Genomic DNA, 24625 nt, shown 5'->3' with positions numbered 1-24625 from the left:
TGTTGTACATAACTTAGCCATCAATCCCTGTGGGTCATGTTGCAGGTTAAATTTTTCATTCTTAATCATGTTTCTTTTAGGAATGAAGTGATGTTTCTGGTGTATGTCACATAACTGAAAATCTCATATTTTATGCAATGTGATCATATTGATCATGGGATATTGCTGCATTGGGATTGTTTTCATTCTGTTGGTGTGAACTCCCATAAACACACCAGTTGTGAACTTGTCTTGCATGCTAAAACAGAATTACCTGGAAAAACTCAGCAGGTCTGGCAGCATTGGCGGAGAAGAAAAGAGTTGACATTTCGAGTCCTCATGACCCTTCAACAGAACTAGGTGAATCCAAGGAGAGGGGTGAAATACAAGCTGGTTTAAGGTGTGGGGGGGTGGGGGGGTTGGGTGGGGGGAGAGAAGTGGAGGGGGGATGTGGTTGTAGGGACAAGCAAGCAGTGATAGGAGCAGATAATCAAAAGATGTCACAGACAAAAGAACAAAAGAACACAGAGGTGTTGAAGTTGGTGATATTATCTAAATGAATGTGCTAATTAAAAATGGATGGTAGGGCACTCAAGGTATAGTTCTAGTGGGGGTGGGGGGGGCATAAAAGATTTAAAAATAATGGAAATAGGTGGTAAAAGAAAAATCTATATAAATTATTGGAAAAAACAAAAGGAAGGGGGAAGAAACAGAAAGGGGGTGGGGATGGAGGAGGGAGTTCAAGACCTAAAGTTGTTGAATTCAATATTCAGTCCGGAAGGCTGTAAAGTGCCTAGTTGGAAGATGAGGTGCTGTTCCTCCAGTTTGCGTTGGGCTTCACTGGAACAATACAGCAAGCCAAGGACAGATATGTGGGCAAGAGAGCGGGGTGGAGTGTTAAAATGGCAAGCGACAGGGAGGTTTGGGTCATTCTTGCGGACAGACCGCAAGACTCTCTCCTTGGATTCACCTAGTTCTGTTGAAGGGTCATGAGGACTCGAAACGTCACCTCTTTTCTTCTCTGCCAATGCTGCCAGACCTGCTGAGTTTTTCCAGGTAATTCTGTTTTTGTTTTGGATTTTCAGCATCCGCAGTTTTTTGTTTTTATTATTATTGCCATGCATGCTGTCTTGTTTCTTTCCATTTTATTAATTGTCCTTCTCAATAATCCAATATGTATCCATCTCCATTCATACTCCACCGCTCACTCATCACCTCACTGTATCTTCAACATGAATCACAGCAGCCTTTGATAACTTGCCCTATTCCTCAAATCCTGTTCAGTACTATAAATTAAATAAGTGTCTAGTGTTGTGTACAGTGACTCATTTCACCCGACACTTGTGTGTATCTGTACCTCCAGTCTGACTGTCTGCTGCTCTTGCTTGGCAAGCTGATAATGAAATTCAATGTTTCCTTGTTTAAAGCCCCACACTTAACCTTCTCTCCTCTCAATCCTATCACTTCATCAAGTCAGAAACAAAATATACATATGCTTTTTGAGTAAAAGGTATTTTTAATGCTGAAGGCAAAAAGCTTAGAATTATCTAGATCCGACATGAATGCCATAGCATGCTAAATGTTTAAATAATTTGTCTTAGAATTGATGTTCTCTTTGAACTCTTTTTCATTTTGCAAACAACTGAGACACTTGTGTAGAAATTGCGTAGAGTTGTGCTCATTTTTCAAGCCTAAAATGGATGTAAAGGAAGCCGATTTAGCAGTTGAACTGCATACTCCCAATTTGTGCAGGCACTGGCTCCACTGCCAAACTTGTGGGGGTCTATTTTTTTTAGGAGTCTCAAGCGGTTACCTAAACAGGCATTGGGTATCTTGAATATGTAAATTAGGCACCTAATGCTTGTTAGAGAGCCCCTTTGACGAATTCGGTACCTCAGGAACAGGGCAGGGGTAAGGCTTTCCCCATTCCGGGTTCTTCAGTGGGCCCCAGGCCCACCAACCAAAGGTAGGATTCTGAATTGAAACGATACACATCTTCTGATGGAGCTAGAAGGAGGGGGATTGCTTCCCTAACTCCATGGAAGTTGCATTTGCCCCACTCTCTTTCATCCCACCACCCTAACCACCTTTCTCAGCACTTACAAAATAAAAGCAGAAAATGCTGGAAAAACTCAGCAGGTCTGACAGCATCTGTGGAGAGAGAAACAGAGTTGACGTTTCGAGTCTGTATGACCCTTCTTCAGAGTTAAAGGGAAGTAGAAATGTGATGAAATTTATACTGTTGAAGGTGGGGGGGGCGGGTGGTTGGTGGGTGGAGCAGGTGAAGCTGGATAGAAGGTCAGTGATAGATGGGGGCCAAGGAGAGATAGACAAAGATGTCATGGACAAAAAGACAAAGGGAGTATTATTAGTAGTGGTAAGGGCTAAAGAAGGTGCTGATAGTGGCATAAATGTAAGAAAGCAGAATGTGTGAATAGCAGAACAAGGGTCAGCACTCTGAAAGAACAACATGGAGCAAGTAACAGATGGCCCTTTTGGGGATGGGGTGGGGGCAAAAGGACAGAAAAAGGTGATTAAAAGGGGGATAAAAAAGGGGATAAACCAATGAATAAATGAATAAAAATTAAAAAATGAAAACAAGTGGATAAAAATTAAAAATAAATTTTAAAAAAGGGGGTTAAAAACGAGCGAAGATAGAGGAGAGAGATCATGGTCTGAAGTTGTTGAACACAATTGGGCTGAATTTTTGCCCTTGATAGGCGGGCGGGCAGCCAATCGTCGCCGCTGAAACGGACCCCACCGCCATTTTAAGTGGGCGGGTCAATTAAGGCCCACCCAGCGTGTCGCCTGACGGGAAGCGCTCTGTGCGGGGGGGGTGGGGGGGCTTTCCCCAACTGTGAGAGTGTGCTCTTTCGTGCATGCGCACATCTCCTTGAGGCTAAGTGCTGCCCCAGGGAGATCGCTGAAAGGTGGTGAAAGTTCAAAAGTAGAAAAATAAAAAAATCATTAACATGTCCCCCTCATGTGAAAATGTCACATGAGTTGGAACATGTTAATGAAGTACACAAAAACTTTAGTAAACTTTTTAAAAACCGAAATCAAATCTCATCCCGCCACTGGATGAGGTTTGTTAAAAAATCACCTACCCGCCTGCCCGTTGGGCCCGTGCGCCGAGCCGAAGTTCGCACGGGTCCCTCAAAATCCTGGTCGATTGGTCACTTAGTGGCCTTAACGAGGCCTTTAATTAATGGCGGGCACGCGTCACGCTGCATAGTGCCTGCTTGCCGACCGAAACATCGCAATGTCGCGCGCTGACATCGGGACGCTCACGTGACGTCAACGCACGACATTTTAAGCGCTGACATGCGGGCTCCGTCACGCGCACGCCAGCCAGAAGATTCAGCCCCATGTTAAGCCCGGAAGGCTGTAAAGTGCCTAATTGGAAGATGAGGTGATGTTCCTGCAGCTTGCGCTGGGCTTCAGCGGAACATTGCAGCAGGCCAAGGACTGAGTTCAGTGCTGCTGAGGTAGGAAGCCTGAAAATTGACAACTCTCTTCAGGCAAACTGCCAGCGTCGACACAACCCACAATGGGTGCTGAAACAGCCGCTTCCATTGTGGAGCTGCATTCCTGCCTCAGTTTTGTTGCTGGGTTTCCTGCCCCCGACCCCCCGGAAACCTGTGCAGAAACAGAAATTTCAAAGTGGAAACTCAATATTAACATATGTTAATAAACACCCAGCATAAAAACACACAGCAATAGGTGCAAGAGCGGCAATTTGGAGTTTGATTGCCTTATACATTTTCACAAACCCAAGACCACCACCCCATCCCCCACCACAGTCCCCGGCTCACTCCTGCCCAACGTCTGGTGGTAACATTGGGCCTAATTAGTTACTTTAGGGCACAGAGGAACATATCTGTTCTTTCTGGCCCAAAAGCTAATTAAGAACATGTAAATTACCAACATTCCTCGGCCTCTTCTGGCCTTACTCCTACTTACTCCCTCATTTCACTGCTGGTTCCAACTATGTGTCCGACTTGTATGTTTGGGAGTTAATATCAGGTTGGGGCCCCAAATGTGTCAAAGGACTCTGAGTTTTACATACTAATGAGGCCCCCCCACCCGATTCTGACGGGAACCTTTCCCGATCTGAAATCTGTGCGAGAGGCAAGAATGCTTTGGGGTGTAACAGAATATGTGGCTACCATTTCAACCACACAGCCACTTCAGCCCCATCAGGTGAGCAGGGTCAAATTGAGACTGATGTGTTGTGAAACCATGAACTTTGTTGTAATATTACCGAAAGCCAATTTTAAATGCATTTGCTTCAAATGGATAGCTTTACAGTTTGTAGTGTTTACTTAATAGTAGATTTCTGATATAAGTATGGAAGTTTGATGATATCTCCAGTGTTACTATAAGGATAACTACCTGCATGTGCAGAATAACTGTTGGCTTTGAAAATCTAGATTATCCACTGTGCTCTATGGATTATAAACTCATTTGTTTTCAATCTCCACAAATGCAAGAGGAAATTAAAACCATTATTTGCTGTAGCCTTAAAGAACCACGCATTGAAACTCAATCCAATCTAGCTGGAGTATTCCTTGATGGATCATGACAAAGCACGAGTTGAATTATGTTTAATTGGGTATTTTTGCTGTGGTACTGATGGGAAAACTGTTGGTTTTACTCAGTCACTGTATGGTGATAGCTCAGAGCAACGCAATTTTTCAGTTCTTAGCAATTAGCAATGGCTAACTAATTTTAAAAAATCCCCTAATGTTTTCATTGTTGATGGGTATCAGACTTGATGCTGATGATGTACTTAACATTTTATGCTTTAAACATGCAAGGGTTGATATCTATTGGCATAATTGAGATGGCCATGTGCATTATTTTATTTTGCGAATGACTTTTACTGATTAAATTTAACAACTTGACAGCTCTTTAATGTGTGAGCTTGTAGGCCATGAAATTGGGCACCATCAAGCCACCAATGTTACAGAAGCCCAAAAGGCTGAAAATGCCTGTTGGGAAGGGTCCTTGTGTGGGCACGCCATGCATGCACTGATGGCATCATCTGTTGTCCGATCATGAGGTTAGTCATTGTTTTGGTTAATATGACTCATGTTCTGCAAATCTGGGCCACACAGCTGCAAGATGGACACCCCCCCCCCCCAAATCAGCCTCTCCAGCCCCCACTAGTGTTATTTAAAATGCCAGCCATCTAACTTGCAAGTGAGGAGCTTTTGACTATGGAGAAGTTTGTGGAAGTATATTTGCTTGTTTATGGAGCTCTGTTGGTGAGCTAGTGGCTCCATTTGGGGAAGGTAGAGGATTTGGATACTCAAGTCTGCAGGAGGTTATGAGGGTTGTAGTTGCATTGCCTCTGGATACTAAGGGTGGAAGCCCCAAGAAGACAGAGGAGGAGGAGGGCTCACGACAGAAGACTACCTACCATTGTTTTTCGGAGAGCGCTCCTTATATCTCCACCTCACATGGAAGCAATGCCTGTAGTGACTAAGATTCAAAAAAGGGGTGGTCACTGAACTGTGCAACATTCTTCAACCTGGAACCTTATACCAGGGTGTGGACGGTGCTGGCAATGTCAATAAAGGTCACAGTTGCATTAAACCTCTATGCCATTGGATCAATCCACGTGGGAGCGGCTGACGCTGACATATCCAACATCTCCCAGCATGTCATCCATCACAACATCAGGGAGCTGACAAGGTCTCTGTGTGTATGGAGAGACAAGTTCATCACCTTTCTACATTCCAACAACGACTGTTCTTCAAAAATACCTCATTGGTTATAAAGCACTTTGAGACACCTGGTGGCCATGAACCCTCGCTATATAAATGCAATTTTTTTTCTTCGTTTTTCTCTCTATGCCGGGAGATGCAGGAGGAGTGAGATTCTCAGTGCAGGGTGCCCTTGCCTGCATGTAGGTGGCTCTTGGTTCCCACATGTCAAGAGAAGGAGGTACAGAAACCACAAGAGCTACCATTCCATCATATGCAGTTGAAGTGCGACCATGTACAGACCATAATATCAGTGAATGCCCACCATCCTGGCTACAGCCATGAGGCCTGCATTCTGGGCTGGTCTATCAGTTCAGGTAGGATAGTAAAATGTGAAGAGGTCACAAGAAGGCTACAAAGGGATATAGATAGAGAAGCGAGTGGGAAGACCTGGGAAAGTATGACATTGTCCATTTTGGCAGGAAAAATAAAAAAGAAACAGATTATCTAAATAGTGAGAGAGTGCAGAGTTCTAAGATGCAGAGGGACCTGGGTGTCCTAGTGCATGAATCACAAAAGGCTAGTATGCAGGTACAGCAAGTTATTAGGAAAGCTAATAGAATGTTATCATTTATTGCAAAGGGAATTGAATATAAAATTGGAGAGGATATGCTTCAGTTATACAGGGCATTGGTGAGACCATATCTGGAGTACTGTGCACAGTATTGGTCTCCTTATTTAAGGAAGGATGTAAATGCATTGGAAGCAGTTCAGAGAAGATTTACTAAACTAACATCTGGAATGGGTGGGTTGTCTTATGAAGAAAGGTTGGACAGGCTATAATTGTATCCACTGGAGTTTAGAAGAGTAAGAGGTGGCTTGATTGAAACAGATCCTGAGGAATCATAAAAGAGTCAGTGTGAAGATGGTGTTTCCTCTTGTGGGAGAATGTAGTACTGGGGCTACTATTTAAAAATAAGACATCACCCATTTAGGAGAGAGATGAGGAAATGTTTTCCTCTTAGAGGGTTGTTAGCCTTTGGAACTCTCTTCCTCAAAAGGCAGTGGAAGCACAGTCTTTGAATATTTTTAAGGCTGAGGTAGGTAGATTCTTGATTAGCAAGGGGGTAAAAGGTTATCGGGGGTAAGTGGGAATGAGGAGTTGAAGTTATGGTCAGATCAGCCTTGACCTCATTGAACGGTGGAGCAGGATCAAAAGGCTGAGTGGCCTACTCCTGTTCCAGATTTGTATGTTTATATTCCCACCATCTTTGGGTCTCCAAGAAGAACCAGTGGGTGGCTATTCGGACTCTGTGCCTGATGATTTCCCTCCACCACCCAACCATGTGTGGAGAAAGGGTGCATAATGAAAGGAAGGGAGTTACCAGGCACATCTTGGAGCAGACCATCAGTATGCTGACACAGCACTTCCTCAGCCTGCACCACTGGAGGAGCACACACCCCCTCAACCTTCCCACCCACCCACTACAACCCCACCCTATTTGCCTATTTTGACTGGGGAGATGCTGGCATAGTGGTAATGTCACTGGACTAGTAATCCAGAAGCCCAGGGGCATGGTCTCAAAGCCCACCACAGCAGCTGGTGGAATTTAAATTCAATTAATAAAACCTGGAATTGAATAAAGGCTGGTCTCAGTAATGATGACCATGATACAGTTTTCAATTGTTATAAAAACCCATCTGGTTCACAAATATCCTTGAGGGAATGAAATCTGCCATCCTTACCTGGTCATCCTTACCTACATGTGACTCCAGACCCAGAGCAATGTGGTTGACCCTTAAATGCCCTCTAAAATGGCCTAGTAAACCACTCTGTTCAAGGGCAATTAGGGATGGGCAACAAACGCTGGCCTTGCCAGCGATGCCCACATCCCATGAAAGGATAAATTTTATAAAAATGTTCATGCCAGTGCCTGTCTGCAATTTTGTGGTGTCCTGCTTGTCTACAACATCATCCTCATGAGGTCACATCATTGCTAGCAGGCATCTGGAAGCCACTTGGGGGAATAAGTGGGCGCAAGGAGAATGGATCCAGGACTCCTGAGAAGCTGCTCAACATCTGCATTCCATAGGAGAACTTCCTTTCACCACCATGTCTCCACTATTCACCACCATTCATCTGGAAAGCCGAATTGCATCACCCTCTAGGCCATGATCCTGTAACACAGCCACAAACAATGACCTTACAAACACAATTTTATCCAAAAAACACGTTCAATTATACAAACAGAAATGAATTATTCGCCTTTTGCATTCACTTAGTGCCTGTCTTGTAGGTGCCTTTTCCAGCACTCCTATGCAATGCTACCCCAGCAGCTGCAGCACAGTAGGTAGAAGGCTATTGACTTTCATTGGGGAAGGCAAAGATGGCATGCAGTTCATCCTCGAGCTTTTGGAATGCACTGCCTGATGGGGTGGTGGAAACAAATTCAATAGTAGCTTTTCAAACAGAATGGGATGAATACTTGAAGGAGAAAACATTGCAGGGATATTGCAGACAAACTGAGGAGTAGGATTAACTAGATTTACTGTCTGTGGCTGATGCTTCTACACTGTGGTTTTCCATCTGTTCCTGACACAACTCTCTAAACGAGTTTACAATCTGTGTCTGAAACAGAGCTCTGTCTCTGTTTTCTCATTGAAGTCTCTCTGATACCGATTGCAATTCAGATGGGGTTTGCACCCATTTCTCTACAATCAACAGCCTAGCTGTTGGGGGGTGCGAATCTCTATCTCATTCTCACACTGTTCTCTCATGCTTCATGGAGTCACTGCCATTCTCACAGTGCAGTGCCTCAGCAATCCTTGTAATCTGCTGGAAGACAGATTTGCTGGACTTCTGTGGGAGCCTTCATGCTTCTTTGAGCACTGAGATCCACAGCCATGATGGCAACAGTCTGAGCCTGCATGGCAACAGCATGGATATCATAACTCTGTCTGAGCGACCCTATCTGAGCTTCCACTGCAGCAGTCGGGTATTGAGTAGCTTCTGCCTGTGCTGCAATGGAACCTGAGACAGTGGTCACTGGACACTGCATCAGGGTGGGTCCATAAGCGCTGCCATGGAGTTGGCCACCAATTCCCTGCTGAAAAGGATGCGCTTCAAATTCTGCACGAGGTCCTGTGCTCCATCTTGGAGCCAGACTCTTCCATGCTCCCTGACAGTGACAGGAAACTGTCTGGCCTGCCAATGCACAAGCATATCAGTGTGCATCCTCACTAGATTTCTCTTTAATGTTGCCTCATCTGAGTCCCATTTGGCAGAACTGGCCTTTGAAGTTGTTCTCCGGCACACAAGCTATCCTATCCTCCTGGCCTGACTGCAGTCCACTTGTTCCCCACTCACCTTGTTGCATGCTAGACTCTAAAGTTAGCACGTTCAATCAGTCGAGTGAATCTTGTTGCACTCTCTCTAAGGCAGATCACTCCTTCTTCGGCTAAGGAGACTAAAACTGTACACAGTAGAGTTGCTACACATCAACGACAATGTGCATTTATACAGAGCCTTTAATGACGTATAATATCCAACAGTGCTTCACAAAAATGTAAGTGAGAAGTAATGAACACCAACAGAATCCAAAGAAGAAATTAGGAGCTTGATCAAAGAATGGGCTTTAAAGAAATGCGGGATTTAGCAAGGGAATTTTAGAACAGAGGGCCTAGATGATGTTATCACAGCTACCAAAGAGAGGGTGTGATGAGGCTGTAGTCAAAGAAATGCAGAATTTGGGAGGGCAATGGGGGCAAGCAGGCGTTGTTGCGCTGAAGGAAGTTACAAAGATAGTGAGACAATGGAAGGATTCAACCACAAGGATGTGAATTTTAGCAAACAAATTGATGCACTGTCCTGCTTTGTTTCTTCCATAGGATTATTGTGAATGGAAAGGTTGGAGAGGCTAGGCTTGTTTAAGGCAGAGCTAGATAGATTGTTGATAAGCAAGTGGGTGAAAAGTTATCGGGGGTAGGTGGGAATGTGAAGTTCAGGTTATAATCAGACCAGCCAAAAAGGACCAGTGGCCTGCTCCCGTTTCTATTTCTTATCTAAGTACACTAATTTGATAAGAACTTGCGGGGAAAACCATCACGTTTTTATCCAAAAACACATCCAATTATACAAACAGAAATTAACTATTCACCTGCAATCCCTTAGTGTCTGTCTTGTTGGTGTCTTTGTCTGCCCTGGTGTTCCTACACAATGCTACCCTAGTGGCTGCAACACAGGAGATGGAAGGCTACTGACTCTCACTGGGGAAGACTGCAGATGGCGTGCAGTTCATCTTCCAGCTTTCAGAATGCACTGCCGGCTGGGGTAATGGAAGCATATACAATATTAGCTTTTCCAAACAGAATGGAATAAATACTTGAAGAAGAAGAAAACATTGCAGAGATATTACAGACAAGCTGTTTCGAGTGGTATTGACTGGATTTACTCTGTGGCTAGCAAGAGTCTTCTCCACCTCTAACTGTAGAAAGACAGGAGAATGGGACAAGCTAAATTGCTCTTATAGAGAGCCTCCATGGGCTTGATGGGCTGAGTGGCCTCATGTAACTATTCTATGGGCTGAACTTCATGCTGGGGGTTGGGACCTGCCTCCTGGCATAAAAGTCAGTGGCGAGCCCACCTCCATTTGGCTGGCTCACTCCGCAGCCATTTAAAGGCTCAGGGCTGAACTTCCACGCCGTTCTGAGAGGGGGTCACGCTTCTGAGAGCTGCTGGCCCATCAAAAAACCAGCTGCTTTGTCTCTTGTCCCAGCAGTGCCACCAGGAGAGGAGGCACCAACAGAGCCCAAACTTAAAGGCCCAGATCCTCTGAGGAGCAGCAATCACTGTTGGATCGTTGCTGTGTCTGGAAATTTTCCCGACACGACACTGCTCTGCATTTCTACAGTGTTTTCCAAATCCGTCTGTTCCAGAAATGCAGATCACAGCATCCCTTGCAGAGCTCCATTGGATCATAGTAGTGCCGGGTCAAGATGACGCTCTCCCTTTTTCCGGCACTAGCTGCGGTAAGATAAGCTTAAATGTCCAGTGTGAATCTGAGTGAAAGGATGTGAGGTGGGTAAGTGAGTAGGGAGTAGTCAGGTCAGGTTGGGAGGGTAGTTGGATGGGTCAGGAGGGCATTTGGAGGGTCAGGATCATATTTAGGTCAGGAGGGTAGTCTGGGAAAGGTGTTTGGGAGGTCAGGAAGGTAGCTAATAGGCCAGGGGGATAGCCAAGGAAGTCAAGGTGGTGACTGGGTGGGGGGCAGTTGCGTAGTTACCCAAGAGTCTTAACAATTCCTATGTAACTATTCAGGCAAGTACATCGAATCTGTCCCAAGTCTCTGACTATAACTCTGAATCAGAGACATTCACAGAGGGTCCCAGGGAGCAGGGGAATTACCCATCAAAAGTTGAAACACCCGAGCAATTCTCATGGACGTCTGCACGTTGGGACTTCCACAGGCTCCCAACAAGCACCTCAGTCAAACATCCGGTCACTGCCGTTTTGGAGATTGGTAGATTTGGCCCAAAGTTAAGTCCAAGATCCTGCTGGAGCCAGGCTGGCAGACCCTGGTGATATGAGCGGGGAACCGTAGGGGTTTGGGAGGAGACGGGAAACCCAGACGGGGGAATGACCTTGGTGAGCCCTTGCCTCCCACCCCCCCCCAACCCCCGTTGCCCAGCCAACAGTGTAACATGTTTCACCTGACAGCCAGGACATTTGCTCTAGCCTTTCTGACTGAGTACAATACCACTGGCTGTGGTAGCAGGCCCATATGTCGCCATTAATTGTCCACTTAAGGGACTGCTACCTGGCTCACTGCTGATAAAATCACAGCATGGGCGAGTAGGGTTAGGGCGCCACTGCCATGCTATCCAGTTTGGCACCCCTATCCGGCATCCCACTCCCAGTGGGGCTGTAAAATTCTGGCCTAGGATTCCATTCTATGATTCTATCCTAGTGAATTCTGGAACAATAGATACTGATATTAATCCAATTTTGCATGTCTAAATTATCATTTCTTGTATGTCAGCAATTCTCTGAATAGTGAAATTGCCAGTCATGTGAAAATAATAAATTGGTATTATTCCTGTACATTGCTTCTTCAGAGATGATTGACAGTCAGGATTCACAGAGATAATTGAATGGAGGCAAATGCCTCACTCTGTAACCTAGTAGCACATGTACATATTTCCACTTCTTTTTCAATTTTCTTACAAATGCGTTTATCGGCCTATCTGCCAGCTGTGTATCTACCCATCAAAAAGAAAATTGAATTCAAATATTGGCCTGCAGTTTCTGTTAGGTTGCGGTGGTTTTCTTCAGCTCAGTTCAACCCAAAACAACCAAACCAGTGCAAAAGGTTGGCAAATTTTTAGACAAAATTACCTTTGATGGAAATAGATATTCTGAAACCTTTTGCATTGGTTTGAAAATTCACTTAAATCCAGTCCAACACCCAAAACTGGCCATGTACCCAGATTGCATTAGACACCAGGGTGAGTTCCCGGTTATTATGACCGTTTGCAGGCCTTGGAAGAGGCTTTTAAAGTTTTGAAACATTAACTGTATCCCTCTCCGCAGACGCTGTCAGGCCTGCTGAGTTTTTTCAGGTATTTTTGTTTTTGTTTTAAAATTAAGCTTGATTTTAAGCACAGTGATATGAATAGACACAATTTAAAAGCTTAAACTGATTATTGCACACTGATAAAAGCAGTAAATGACTCTGTATAGTTTGTTTAAAATCGTTTTCATTATTTAAAATCAGGTTACTCACAGGTGGTGGATTGACAGTCTGACTAAAAATGATTTGTTTTGTGCTAAATTTTCAGCTGTATTAAAAAACTTCACCAAGTTACCACTCTTAAGTGTATCAAGGACTGCTTTTTAATGATTTTTTAAAAAAAATTCTATTCTAAAATGCTGCTCAATTGCACTGGTTCATGGAAGGTTTTACGTTTGACAATATGCAAATGAGTACCGCCAGAAACTTAAGAAAGTTCATGAACGGGGATATATTTTATTAAATTATTTTTTCCACTTAGTTGTTGCATTCCCACTATGCGTCCCACCCGGGTTAACCCTCCTATAACCTGACAGTGTATAATGAAAGTGTTGGTTTTGTGGCTGATGTATTTTGTATATAACCACACTACTCAAAGCAATGAACTGAGCAGTTCTACTTCTTTTCAGCTCAGACCTGTGACACTCAAAAAATACTGGAACAATGTCATTAGACAGAGGAATATAGGCATACGGTGCTTAATGTGTGCTCACCTATAGTTTTGGAGAGTGAAATCTAACTTTGACAGGGACAAAAAAATGTGTGACAGCAAATTAACTGTTTGTTGCACACATTACGCAACTTTCCTTGAAGGAGAATAAGGCAAGGTGTATAAAGCGCACCCAATCCATTACTGCCTTTTTTATATACCCCACAGCTGAACTTCACTTCTATTCGCTCCTGTATTTATTTTTATTTCAGATGTTGAAATGCCAATCTCAGCAGAAGTAACAGAGCAACAAATTTTAGATGACACATTAAGCATTTGTAACTTAGTACCTCACTGCATAATTTCACTTATAAATCATCAGGAATAGTTTTATTACTGTAAACTACTAAATTTAAACACACGACTCCATTTGCGTACAAGAAGAAAGCATAAACAATTCAGCTGTGCTCTCAGCATTTTTTCCTATCCTGCTACTGCTTGTTGTCTCAGCATGTTTTTATTTTAATTTTACTCTTTCTCTTCGAACTATGGAGGGAGAAATTTGTTTGCGTGGCACCAACTTATTTCAATTCCCGGGGGCAGACAGCCACGTGTGCCCCTTCCTGCATGCCATGCATGATGTTCTTCAATGTTATCACTGAAGAGCACGCAGGGGTAGGCAAAAGTCTGTGCCTTTGTCTACCCCAAGAGAATCAAGCCAACTCTGCATAGCAACGCAAGGAGTGTTGTTACGTGAACAGATTTCTCCCATGGTCTTTCAAGGAAATTCCTCAGAGGTTATCCTGATCAAACTACCTAGCAGGAACACATGGGGCAGAACTTTCTCTTCGACATGAGGGGGCAGGCTTCGCATGCCGACACGTAAAATGTCGCACGATGACGTCTGGCGTGAGCCCCCATGTCACCGTGTGTCATTCCAATCTACAGCTCGGCAAGCGCGCGCCAGAGGAGGCTGCGCACACACCAAACTGTCAAAGCCCTGTTAAGGCCATTAATACACCAATTAAGCTAATTGACAAGGTTGGACGGGCAGCCCTAAGGTTGGCGGGCAGGCAAAGAGCCCAAGCGGCCTTCGCGTTTTTCATGAAACCTCATCCACGGGCGGGATGAGGTTTCATGAAGGTTTTGTTAAATAAATTTTTAAAATGTTGACAAATCATAAACATGTCCCAGCTCATGTGATATTGTCATATGAGGAGACGTCTCTGAATAATTTTAATTTTTTTCACACTTTAAAACTGAACTTAATCTCCCTGAGGCAACTCCGTGCCTCAGGGAGGTTGCTGTGCTCTCTAGTGCGCATGCGCAAAAGAGCGGAGGCCCCGACTCTCCCTCCTCCCCCCCCCACTCACACAGGTAGCACTCAGCTCTACTGGGCATACGTCACGCTGGGCAGGCCTTAATTGGCCCGCCCACGTAAAATGGCGGCATGCAGCCGATCGCGGGGCTGCGGTCGGCTACATGCCCACTCCCGACCAGCCCGCCCAACAGGCAGAAGATCCTGCCCATGGTGTAAATCCGGATTTCTGCCTTTCTTCCACTGAAGTCACAGCAATCAATTCTGGACAACCTCGGCAAAATTCTCAGTCTGTGTTCTAAACTTTTCTTCTAAGTCTTGTGAGTTTAAGAACTTTGCTTAACTTTATCCCCTACTTTTTTGCTTGCAGAACAATTTATTTCTTTTAAAAAAGAGGTTTTAATCATAAAATAGTTTGGCAAAAATAGAGGGTCATTCAGCACATCAGAAGGGCTAGCGCAGACTTGAAGATCAATCCAGTTAGTCCCACTCATCCCTGCTTTTCTCAATATCCCTGTAATTTGTTTGCTCTTTTGAACCCTCGCCAAATTCTGCAGAATTAGGCGCACTATCCCTGCTGGGACCAAACTAGTGTTTTATTTAGGTTTAACTTCCTGGCTTTTGGACTTTATGCCTCTATTTATAAAGTCCAGGATCCCATATGCTCTGTAAACTGCTTGTTAACCTGTTCTGCAACATCCACAGACCTCTCTCCTTGCACCCTTTTTACAATTGCGGGATAAAGGGTGTCTTTTTATTGCTTGAACATCTGCGTTAAAGGCAAATTTTCTAATCCATATTCTAAAGATTACCCTCATCATGCTGTGCTTTTCTTTGCATGTTAAAACTCATTTAATCTCAGATGACCAAACTGACCCCCATGACCTGACAGCATTTAGACAAGAAAGCAATTACTTGTCTGCACCCCTCAAATGGGTTAATAGTTATCGCTGGAATTTGCTTATTTTATAATTAAGTCCCAACAATTCCTTGAAGCCTGATTCACATAGAATATAGAAATTTTAATCACTGCCTCTTTCTTTGGAACTCTATAAAGAATATTAACTAACAGGTAATCATTTTAAATAATTAACTCATCTCCAGTTTGACATAGGGTATTAAGTAATTGTGTTATCTTTCTTTACAGAACGATCAAGGTGGAGGTGTACGACTGGGATAGAGATGGCAGGTAAGACTTAGAGTAATGCATTTTAATGACACGTGAAATAAGAAGAATAATCCACCAGAACGCTATTATATTTTATCTGATCAACTGTTCAGCCAAAAAACTGGTTCTGTTCCATTCTGCATCTTAATTGGTATCTTGTGAGCCCTGGAAAGATCAGATACCATCTGGTCTGCAGCAGTTTCTGTTCAGGCTGGCAGGTATCAATGTGATTATCATGAGTTTTCCTGTGTGCAGCTTCTTAATGTTTGGCTCACTGCAGCTTGCAGATTAACTGATACATGGTTCAGTGTAACTCACAGTACCATTATATGTATCACTGTTGGTACTGAATACTTCTGGTAAAGGAGTTTCTGTCAAGTTCTGACAGATAATATCTATTGGCGATCTCACTTTCTTGTACTCTCGTACACCTATCACCTAATTTTTAAAAATTGTATTTTCCCATGATCATCTTACAATTCCTATAAAATATTAAAAGAAGCACCAGATAAAATCAGTGTTAATACTGTGTCAATTAACTTTTAATATACACTGTGCCAGTATATGAGTAGGAATGAGACAGAAGGTTATAGTGGTTTATTGCAATAATCACACTTTATGCAGAACAAAATGGTTCTCCTGCTGCTAGAACCAAGGTGGCATCGCCTTTTGAATAGAACACTGCATCACTCCCTCTACTCACCACACCATTATTGGCCATTAAGGCCCAAACTCTTTAACCATCACCCTAAGCCCCTCTATATCTCAATCTCCCTTTGCTTCTTTGGACCTAATCTTTAACTCCAACTCCTTGACCAAGCTTCTGGTCACCCCTCCTCACATCACCTCCTTTGGCTTGTCATGCAGTTTGTTCAGTGAAACACTTTGAATATTTTATATGACATTTTGCTTGGGTATTGGGCAATCTTTGTTTGTGCTATTCATTCTTTTACTATTATACTGGTGCTTCTAAATCTCCCTAATGAATAAGATCACCAATTTCTGGTCTGGCCTGAAGTTCAATATTCACCTCTAGATTTGCCTCTGTACTTTTAGAGTATTGTACAAGTTTATCATTGATGGATTTTAACAAGGAAGAAAAACATCTGATTTTTTTCTCTCCCTTTTCACCAGTCTTTGTACTTAATTTTCTTTGTGGCAGGAGTCCTTGGTGCGGCATTATATACAGATGAATCAATGATAGATGCTTTTCCTCAATATTTTATACTCAATATTACACTCAACCTGCACCTTGTCTAAATTTACTGAATGTAAGAAGTTAATATTCCTTTAGATGCCTATTAGCTACAGCATTTTTAGAGACAAGAGCTGACATTAATTCTGGTGCTGTCTAATGCTGGCAGGAGAATGTCTTCAACAATCACCCTAAAAGAAACAAAGCAAAACTCTTTACCATAAAGTAAACTCTTGTAACAAATTTTGCTTTCAAAAACACTTATTGCACTTAAAAGTCTTGCAGCCAAATAATTATCTCACAGAAGAACAATAAAAGAGTTTCTTTCCAATCCTTTAGAAAAACAGTCAAGATGAACGACTTTGCAGTAAAATCAGTTTGGAATAAGTTGCTTAATTTTTGGCATGAGTCCTGCTCTAGTTTCATAACTGTGTACTTAGGGAATCCTGAATAGAGAGTGCAATCTGACTGTTGTGACAAGAATATCACAACAACACATACAAATTTTTAAAATAAAAGAGATCAGAATCTCCAAAGATTTCCATTTATCTGTACATTCATGCAGATATTTTGGAAAAATCTAGCCACACCGGATTTTAATTGTCTCTGTCTATTATTTCTAGTTCCCCAATTAACACATTTGTCTGTCTACTATTTTGAAGCATTCACTCACCAGTTTAAAATAACTGGCTTTAATATGAACAAATTAATCAGTGTGCAAAAAATAATGCTTAGAGGGAAATAAACTCAATAGGTGTTTAAAAAATGGAAATTTGTTAATTGGGTTAATTGTTTCATTCAATGAATGTTAGTTACCACCAATAAATAAGAGTCAGTCTGTTCAACACATTTATGGTTTCAGTGGTAAAATAATCATTTGAATAGTTTAATTTCCTGTTGATTGGTCTGTTTCTTAACTTGATTTTAATACCTGAATTGAAGAATTAAACCAGCAGAGAAAGGGAAGAAGCATCCCACCCAGCTAAGGATTGGGAAGGTTTTTAAGATTGGCTGCATGTCAAACAAAGACACACCCTATCAAAGAAGAAAACATTTTTTGAAGAATCCGTATTGTGTAGAAATTTAATTTGCGCATGATAATTGTTATCAATAAATCTGATAAATCAGTTAGGATTGACTGCAACCAATATTGGAATAAACTGAGTTTAATCAGAATTGAGATGGAATATACATGTTATACAGCAAAAACACACGACCATGACAAGCAGTACCCGCCTGGATTGGACAGGACTGCTGGCATGCACGAACAGTTCTTCTCTTCCTCTTTCTCTTTTCTCCTCAGTGCCTCATGTCTTCATGACTTCTCAAACTATCTGACAGTTAGATTGAAGTCAGTAGGTATCTGTTCTTCAGAGTTTCTCTCCACCACCTTCTAGGCTTCTTCCCAGACCATATCATTATACTCTTTTACAGGGATTGACCTGCTGTTATATTGACAGACTTAATTGTCCTGTAAAAGTTGTTCTTGATATAAAGTTTCCAATGGTATGTTAAGTTATTTGTCTAAACCATGTAGTAAAAGCCTTCCCTTAAGTTACCTTCCACCTACCATGGCCTATTATATAGCCATTGCACCTATAGCTTTCTTTAATCTCTTTCTATTCCCCATGGTCAATTTCATAACTCTCTTGAACATCATCCACAGTTTTCAAAGCTACTTTCAGGGGTTTCATTGGCCGCATTTGCCTACTATCAGTTGTTAGTGCTCAGAGCTATTCATAGAGCCTGCTAATAAACCATTCATAGTGGCTATCCAGTGTAACTGATCTAATTCCTTATCAGGCTGTTAAACCAATGACTGGTTCACTGAAGTAACTTTTATTCTACTTCAACACACTAATTAACTTTCACATTCCAGTAAGCATCTTAATTAGAAGCAAAGTACGGCGGAGGCTGGAAATCCGAAATTAAAACAGAAAATGTTGGAAAAACTCAGCAGATTTGGCAGTGCCTGGGGAGAGAGAAACAGTGTTAAAGTTTCGAGTCTGCATGACTCTTCTTCAAAACTTTTTATTTTAGCATCTTAATTAGACAAAGTTAATTGGAAGTCCTAACACAGTTTTGTAGTGCGGTTATTTGTTTTAAGTATCTAGCCAGTTGCTTTCCCACTATTGCAGAGGGCTCATCTGACCATGGCCCATTTCTCTAACTACAGCCACCATTACCTGATGACACCCCCCTCTATTGTTTTTAGAGAAACAAAACTTTAAGCAATTCCCAGGAGAATGGAACCTACAACCTTAACCTATCCCTACATATTTAAAACTGACTACTAAATATATGTTTATTCTAAGCATATTTCTAATTGCTAACAACTTTAGTGTGAGATTTAGTCTCGCATCTTTGTCCTACTAAAGGCAGATAGCTTTTCAAGTGGAAAACCTGGACTGTGCGGTAATTACCAAAAAGCATCCAAAATGAATATAAAAATATGAAGACATGTGAATTATTGTTGGCTGCATGTGTATAGACTGGTAAATGATGTACATACAGGCAGAGGTTGGCTGATGCTTTTGATAAACTCTGCCTTATCAGTACCATTCTGCAGAAACTTCTGTGCTTTATTGGCCATAAAATCAATGGAAGGTAGCGCCAATTATATCTTATATTCTCTGGCCTTAAATAATGCTAGTCAGAAGCTGGCATAGGAGTACTTAATGCACTCTTAGAAAATTCTTTCGTTCATTATTTGAGCAATGGTATTAATCCATTCAATATAAAATAAAAGAATTAACACTTTTGTTGGGATAATCTATAGACTAAATTTGGTCTAGCGTGATATCAAAGCTTCAGAAACTGCAATATTGAGCTTTGCAATGTGGGAGAATGTAAAAAAAAAGATTGGCACGCCTGTACAAAGCTCTGACAAGTTTCTTTAGCAATTGATTAAGGTTACCTTCAACAGATAGCTGCCATACAGCAAATTACATTGTTCCCAGCTTCAAGTGAACTGCTGTGTTTCATCTCAGGTTGAGAATAGCACAGTGTGTTCTTGCAATTTTCTTCACAAAATCAATGATTTTCTTCAACATTTTGACAAGCAATAAGGTACTTAGGTTTGTAAGGAATCGATGGCCAACTGGTCAACTGAAGGATTTATTTTGTGTTTTGCTGTTCAATCAACCTAGCATTTCCCTGCTAGACTGGAGCGTATACTAAGGTCTTAATGCTAAGGTAATTGTTATCATTCTTACTTCATATTTAGACTAATGGACTCCACTCTTCAGTTGGTGAGAGTGGCAGCAGTGTTTACCATCTACAAGATGCATTGCAGGAGTTCACCAAGGCTCCTTAGACAGCTCTTTCCAAACCCACCACCGCTACCATCCAGAAGGACAAAAGCAACAGATGCATGGGAACACCACCACCTGCAAGTTCCCTTCCAAGTCACATACCATCCTGACTTGGAAATATATTGCCACTCCTTCACTGTCACTGGGTCAAAATCCTGGAACTCCCTCCCTAACAGCAATGTGGGTGTACTACACCACATGGACTGCAGCAGTTCAAGAAGGCAGCTCACCACCACCTTCTCAAGGGGAACTAGGGATGGGCAATAAGTGCTGCCTTAGCTGGTGATGCCCACATCCCATGAATGAATAAGAAAAAGTAAGCAACTTTGACTAGTCTAACAATGAAGTTGGTAATTTTTTTTGAAAGATGACATAGAAACACAAAAAGTTAGCCAGGAAAAGTAGTACTACAAGGAGGGGAGAAGAGGCAAGGAGAAAGGTTCTACCCCAGACTCTGGGACAGGATGTAGAGTGATCTAAAGCAAAATACTGCAGATGTTGAAAATCTAAAATTAAGAACAGATAATGCTGGAAATACTCTGTTGAGATGGCAGCATTTGTGGAGAGAGAAACAGAGTGAATGGTCCGACTCTTCCAAGGAGTGACAATCATTGTCAGACTGCTGCTCTGCTCCTACTTTTCTGCACCATGACTGTGCTCCACATTGCTGGCCGGTTCTTATGATCCCGGTTTCTTCAGAATTGCGGAGCAGGCTTCCATCAAACTGCTTCTTCGTAGTGCTGGATCGTTGTGGGGGAGACAAGCCACGCCGACTTTTTATGGCTCCAGCTGCCATATTCTAGTAAGTGTTCACTAGCTTTGGGACATTCAAACAGCTTTTCAGTATGTTACTGACTGTACGTTTGAGCAAATGGGTGAGCAAATGGGTGGGTGAATGGGTGGATGAATGGGTACGTTTGTAAATAGGTAGGGTGGGTGATGGAAGTGGGTAGGGTGACAGCTGGATAGGGTAATAGATGGGTAAGTTGGGTGAGTGAGTAGGCGGGTTGAGGGTAGTCAGGTGGAGGGGGCTAGTCAGGTTGGGTCGGGGGAAGTCAGAGGGTTGAGGAGGGAGTAAGGGGTATTAGTTGTATAGTTACCCAGGAGTTAGACTACGATTTTTCTGTCTAATATTTCCTGGGTAACTATTCATGTAAGTAAGTTGGAACTGTCCAAAGTCTCTGACTCTGATTTAGACCTTTTCAGAGGTTCGCAAGGAGCAAGGGAATTGCCTTTCGGAAGTTCAAACTTCCCGGGGGCAATTCCCTTGGCGTCAGTGCTTTGGGATTTCCGCAGAATGCCGAAGTGCATCATGCAGGGGTACATCTGGTCTCCGACGGCCCAGAGACTGGAAAATCTGGGCCAGTGTTTCAGGTCGATGACCTTTCATTAGAACAGAATTGTGGAAGGATCATGCTGTTTAGGATAAGATGACCCCAAGTGAAGCAGAGGCAACATCATGTGTTTTTTATTTTGTATCAATGTGTTGAAGCATTTGAACAAAGTAACTCTGTACCTGTTGCCCTACATGTTTCTCTATACTGTGAAACAGTGGCATACTCGAGTTAAACTAAGCTTTGCCTCATCTGTTGTTAACCAAGTCTGTTTTCGGAAAGGCTGAAGAGGTACACATACATGTACAACAGACATAGGCCAGGATTTTATGGCCCCTCCCGCTGGCAGGATAATATGGTCCTGCTAAACTGAATGGAGGTTTAAATGGCTCACCGCATTCTACAGGGAGAGACATGTCCCGGCAGGGCCATAAAATCCTGGCATAAATAACCAACTGAGATCACATTGAATTATTGTTATAAAAATAGAAAATGTTGCAAACACTCAGCAGACCAGGCAGCATGTGCGGAGAGAAAAGCAGAGTTAACATTTCGGATTGATGACCTTACATCAGGATCGGAAAATGTTAAACATCTAGAGGCAGGAAAAGGGAGAGGAGAGGAAATAAAAAAAGGACAGTTTTTGATAGGATGGAAGGTGGGAGAGGTTAAGTGACAAAGGGGATGATAGTGCAATGCAAAACGGGATGAAGGGACAAGTAAAGAAACCAAAGGTGGGTCTAGAGGAGATGTTAATGGCAGTAGCAGAATCATTATCAACAACTGCTGTGGATTGGTGGTTATGACCTAAATTGTTTGAACTCAATGTTAAATGTGGAAAGTTGCAAAGCACCAAATCAGAAGATGAGGTGTTGTCTTCAAGCTTCCATTGATCTCCATTAGAACAGTTTAGTAGGCCAAGGACAGGGAGTTTGGAGTGGGAGTGGGGTGGAAAATTAAAATGACAGGATAAAATAACAGGATATTGTTACATCCCTAGTTTATTAAAACATAGGATTTGAGAAGGACCTTCAGTGCTACGAGCCTCTTCCAGCATTTAGGGAGATCATGGATGAAGTCTTGCACATTTTCCCAATATCCCTTAATACTCCTGCTTAACAAACATCAACGATTCATTTAACATCAATTGCCTTTTTCAGAGCAGCGTTCCAAACTTCTATCACTCTTTGCATGTAGAAGTATTTCCTAACGTTAATTGTGAAAGGCCTGGCTCCAGTTTTTGGACTAAGCTCCCTTAGTCCTAGGCTTCCCAACCAGCAGAAATAGCTTCTCTCTATGTAACTTATCGGTTTCCCTTAATATATCTGGAAAAATGAAATTAGACCATCTCTTAACCTTATAAATTCCATATACAATCCTAGTTGGTGTAATCTCTCTGCATAAGTTAACCTTTGGAGTTCAAGTATCATGCTGGTAAACCTACACTATGCTCCTTCTGATATTTCCTTCCGGAATGTCCTGGCTAGAACTGCTCACAATACTCCAGACATGATCTAACCAGGACTTTGAACAGCATTGCTTCTGTTCCCTTGAATTCTAATCCTGCATGCATGCAGGCTAACGTTCCATTAATCTTTTTGAATTTTTTTTTGTACCTATGAGACTTCTGATCTGTGTTCCTGGACTTGCAAGCCTCTTTGGATCACTACTACCTCTACCTTTTTACCCTTTTGTCTTACTTCGAAGGTGGGTAATCTCATATTTGCCAGCATTTAAATTCATTTACCACAATTGTGCCCAGTCACTGGATCTATCACTGTTTCTTTGTAATCTTATGTTTCCATCTACATTGCTTACAGTGTTGTCCATCTTTGGACAGGATTTTACAGGGCCGTGGTGTCCCTGCCCATCTCCGCTGGCTATGGAAGCTACAGCCAGATTTTACGTTTAGCAGGCAATTGAGTGCCTTCAATCATGGCTTCCACCCTTTGTCCCGCCCCTAAAAGCTACCATCCAATCAGAGGGCAACTGTTCATTTCCAGTAGCACCATCAGGAGTGATGGCCACTGCTGGGACTACAACAGGCCATGGAGCAGCAAAATGGAGGAGGCCTGAAGTGCAGTTAAGTAGGGTTGGTCATCGCCAGGGTCAATCTGGCAGGCCCCAGCAAGGGCAAGAAAGGGTCTTCCACCACGGTCAGCACTTGCCACTGGATGTTGCCCTCTGTGGGCCACAGAGTGCCCAATCAGGAGGTTTGCTTCCCCTCCCCGGGGCCCACAGAGAGGCCACCAGGTTTACTGGGCTGTATCCCCATGTGGTAAGGTACCCATCTAGTAGGAGCAGAAAGAGGCCTGAATTGACCACTTCAGGGTCTAAATTGGCCTAAGGGTAAACAGGTCACCCACCACCCACCTCACTGCTGGTAAAATCCTGCTCGATCCCAACGTCCCAACCTGATCCTGGGGTGAGGCTGTACAATCCTGGCCTTTTTGTAATCAGCAGAACTGTTATCATACACGTTGAAAGTGTGAGTCAGTTCCTTTCACAGTAAGGTGTTTGACTGCTTTCATTAAAAAAACCTTGCCTTTATATAGTGCCTTTCAGAACTACAGGATGTCCCAAAGCATTTTACAGCCAACTAAGTACTTCTGAAATGTAGCCACTGTTGTAATGCAGGAAAGGAAGGAAGATATCTCCAATAGATTTGATTTTTTAACGATGCCTCTGAGAAACACTTCACCCCTGTTTGGCAGTCATCAAGCAGACTGGTTGTGTTATGTATTTCACTGAGAAAAATTCAACATGTGGATTCACAGCAGGCAACCATAATTGAACAGCTTCAGAATAATACACAACAGCCCCTATGAATGATCTAAGATTTTCTTTGTTCTCTGGTCTCTTTGCTTTCAAAATCTCCTCAATCTTCTCCTATATTGGATCTTTTTGGTGACCCAGATATGATACACTTGACGCCATATAGCAGTACTTGTGCTTTTTAGTTTTGATGCCATATTCTTGAAGTTTACTTAGGAGTTCGTTCAACCTTACAATGTACTCTTTCTCTACCTTACTGCTAATTAGAATGTCACCTAAGAAGCAGCACACTCCTTTCATTCCATTAGTACCTGATCTATGATGTTCTGGAACATTCCAGGAGCAGTAGACACTCCAGATGGTAACCTTTTGTAATGGTACATCCCTTTGTGTATATGAATGGTAAACAGTTCCTTGCTTTTGTCAGTTAAATCTAATTACAAATATGCATTTGACAAACCTATCATATGAACACATTTCCATTGGCTAAATTAGAAAACAAAAATTCACTTGTAGACAGTAGGTGAGTATCATTCTCGATCACCTTATTTGCCATTTGTTTATAATTTCCACAAACCCAGATGGACCCGTCTGCTTTTTTGAACTGTCACTG

At 42.6% G+C, this 24625-nt stretch overlaps 1 protein-coding gene across 1 annotated transcript in view; it reads left to right on the top strand.

The window, feature by feature from the left end:
- Positions 1 to 24625, top strand: part of cpne5b (copine Vb) — a 723670-nt gene that overhangs the window by 420296 nt on the left and 278749 nt on the right. Inside the window, exon 11 of the mRNA XM_041195525.1 lies at positions 15374 to 15415. Coding sequence (XP_041051459.1) covers positions 15374 to 15415 — 42 coding nt within the window. The remainder of the gene's footprint in view (positions 1 to 15373; positions 15416 to 24625) is intronic.

This window comes from Carcharodon carcharias, chromosome 9 (assembly GCF_017639515.1).
Source record: "Carcharodon carcharias isolate sCarCar2 chromosome 9, sCarCar2.pri, whole genome shotgun sequence".
NCBI classification, from domain to species: Eukaryota; Metazoa; Chordata; class Chondrichthyes; order Lamniformes; family Lamnidae; genus Carcharodon; species Carcharodon carcharias.
The sequence above is the reverse complement of the archived record's forward strand: the minus strand, read 5'-3'. Positions and strand labels throughout refer to the sequence as shown.